This window comes from Centruroides sculpturatus, unplaced genomic scaffold, assembly GCF_000671375.1.
Source record: "Centruroides sculpturatus isolate CEXI.00-Female unplaced genomic scaffold, Cexi_2.0 scaffold309, whole genome shotgun sequence".
Classification (NCBI taxonomy): domain Eukaryota; kingdom Metazoa; phylum Arthropoda; class Arachnida; order Scorpiones; family Buthidae; genus Centruroides; species Centruroides sculpturatus.
In genome coordinates this window covers 723,617-726,868 of record NW_019384521.1, presented here as the reverse complement: position 1 = coordinate 726,868, position 3,252 = coordinate 723,617, and the positions used below count along the sequence as shown (strand labels likewise).

General features: G+C 33.2%; 1 protein-coding gene across 1 annotated transcript; it reads right to left on the bottom strand.

The window, feature by feature from the left end:
- Positions 1–422: 422 nt before the first annotated feature.
- LOC111622740 (calcium-activated potassium channel slowpoke-like) lies at positions 423–2,915 on the bottom strand. Its single transcript, XM_023365156.1, has one exon. The coding sequence runs from the start codon at positions 2,766–2,768 to the stop codon at positions 2,298–2,300; it is 471 nt and encodes a 156-aa protein (XP_023220924.1). The 5' UTR covers positions 2,769–2,915; the 3' UTR covers positions 423–2,297.
- Positions 2,916–3,252: the final 337 nt, after the last annotated feature.

Sequence of the window (3,252 nt, the reverse complement as noted above, 5' to 3'; positions counted from 1 at the left end):
CCCTTCCAAGTTATGCAGGGATAAATATGTCGCCTTAACCCAATTCCTTCTTATTGATCAGTGATCTATCGTTTACAACCATTATCAGATTAGAACTCCGACCTCCATCCTTAGATGAACAATCTGATTAAGCATCCTTCGCAGCACGTGCACATTACTATTTCGGTTAACTAAAGTTGATGAGAGAGAATCGACGTATACTGTGTTACCCTGTCAAATTAATGACAACGATCCAGCTCTATATAAATGATCCATTTCTTTTATTATTCAGCTCAATGCCGTGTTAAAATCCGGAACCGTTTGTTATTATTACGTTTTATAAAAATAAACATTAAAATTAGCAAATATATTCAAGATAAAGTAATCATTTATATCAAGAATTTAATATAATTACTCTATGTATACATTTTAATTAGTCAATGTTTCCTTAAATATTTTGATTTTTAAACATACATACTTAATTAATAAATCAATATATAGTGAGGAGATTTTATTTATTAATATTGATTTTTATTTACCAGATTTAATACCATTTGTTTAAGGATAAAAATGATCAATCTGTTGAGATTTCCAGCATCTCAGATACAATCTTTAGTGTAAAATCTTAAAATTATTACGAATCCTTAATAAATAGACGATAAAAATATTTAATTTCTAGTAAAACCTCTTCAGCGTAGAGTTATTAAAATTCCAAATTCTTAATTCACCTTCAAATTGATGCCATTAAAACAAATAAAATAATATATTTTATTAATTTAATTCTTGTGTAGCAACAATATTACTTTCAAAATGATAAATTTGTTTTGTTATTTATGTAAAGTAGATGTAACTTTTATTGATATTATCAAAAAAAAGCCAACATTTTCGAAATATCTCCGTATGATTCAATCCAATATTATTTTTATGCAGTTGTACATATACACAGAACAAATGCCATAATATGAATAGTTAGTGAGAGATGTTATGAGTTTTTTACATGTTATTAATGTAATAGAATCTGTGAAGTATAATAGCGACGTTGTACACCTGTTAGCAACTTTCATCAAAACAAACTAACTTCATCTGTCTTGGATACTTTCCACTACATAGCGGTACCCCAACTGCTTCACCCCACTAATAAGTGGGTGCATTCCACCCACACTACTCTTTATCTAACTTTTGGAGTGGTTTCGGGCGATAAATAATCAAATACGACGACAAAATTATAGCCCAAGGCGGCAAAAGTTGCAACGAAATAATAATTAACATAAGTGCATTACCGCGCTTTGGCAAATTTATTCACCTAGTACTATCCCAAAGCAGTGGTAAACGTGTTTTTCTACTCTATCTTACGGTGCCAAAATCCTGCCTGTTAACTGTTTATTTGGCTTTGATGAGTCATCCAGTGAGTCAATTAGTTAGATTTAATCCGCTCTCTTTGGTTAAAGGATATTTTAAATTATGATTTCCACCAACCGACAGACTACTTTTGTCAACACTGTAGACTCATTCTTATTTCTATTATTAATTAGTCGAAAATCCCTAAAATTTAAGAAAATTTAATTAAATATCTATTTATTAATTCTAATTATATCGATTTTAATCTATCAATTATAAAGGTATAACTCCCCATCTTATATGTATATAATACTAGCATATAATACGTACAGACATACACACCGATAGATGTATGATCAACTAAATAACCAGTAATAATATTTTTATAAGGAAAAACTCCAATTTGATGTAACATAGTAAGTAGAATCCTTCCAATTTAGGAATAATAATAGTATATCAGTAGATAAGATTCATTCACCTTTGGATAATAATACCCATATATTACAACTCTACCAATTTGGAGACTATAATACCCCTATAAAGAATAAATCCTTCCTGTTTGGAATGAAGTCGCATTCCAATTTTTCCAAATTGAGACCTTTCTTAATAAGATCGTAATTAGAAAACACTCCAAATTCTTACGTAAGTCAATTTTGAAATGAAAACAATACCCGAAACGAGAATATATTTTTAAAAATCTGCTACAAAATAGAATAATAATGTTAATAAAAATATCCCCCTTTAGGGATAAATAAATTGACATTAGTTAGCGATTCGGGGATAGAGTCAACAAGTAATTTACGTGTGTCCGTCTGATGTAACACGTGATTTATAGAAACTATTCCCGGAGAGATTTAATTATAAATATTCATAGCTGAAATTATTATTTTTTTAATTGAAATGATCGCATATTTTACGCTGGGGGGGAGAGAAAAACTAGCAAAAATTGGCGAGTAAATTCGTCACAGCATTGGAACACTTTAGCCTATTTGGGCTTGAGAAGTTGCCAAAATTCGAGATAAATTCGTCCCTCTTTGTCTACAGCGCATGGTGTAATTAAAGTACAGAAAGAGGAATATATAAAAAATAAACAAATAAGTAAATAAATTTAAAACACTCACTAATATTCTTCCAGTTGTAGACTGTCCGGATATCAGCTCTCCTGCCCAATCTTTGGCTTCGGTCATGAAACCGATTTCGTCCATCTCGGCTTCTTTGGCCGCCTTCAGGTCTTTGGACTTCAAACTGGATTTCCTTTTGGTCGGCGTGGCCGTCTTCTTGCAACACAAGAAAGCGAAGGCCCTCCACAAGAGGATGATGAGGATGCCGGCCAGGAAGGTGAAGATACTGGATAATAGGAAACACCACCATTTCTTCTCTTGTAGACACTCTTCTTCTGGGCTTAAGGTGGTCGTCTGGTTGTCCCCGATGCTTGTGACGTCATCGGCCATTTTGGGAAGTGGAGGCGATGATTAAAAAAAAATAGATCCGGCTGTCCACACCGATCTGTTGCTAAAAACGCCAGCCGATACTACTATAGATACATTTAGTTGGTGTAGTAGAGTCGTTGCCTGCTAACTCCGAATCACCCCACTCCGCAGACTGGAGTGGTGTGGAGCAGGCGCTGTCGCTGACATTAATGCGCATGTGCCATGGGAGTGACAGAGAGAGAGAGAAAGAGTGTGTGTCTGTGCTTTTTTGTAGTAGTGTGCAGATCTGCCGAATTAAGAGAATGTTCTCCTCTCAGCATTGGCAATTTGCAACAATTTTCTTATTCTCTGACATTCTTACACAATTAACTCTCATCTCTATTCATTGCCTTTTTTATTTATTATTATTTTTTTTACTAATTAATTTTATAAACTGTTTATCAGTTGTTTGGCTTTCAGACGAGACGTAGAACTTCTACAGAAAATGGAAACAAACTGATAAGCA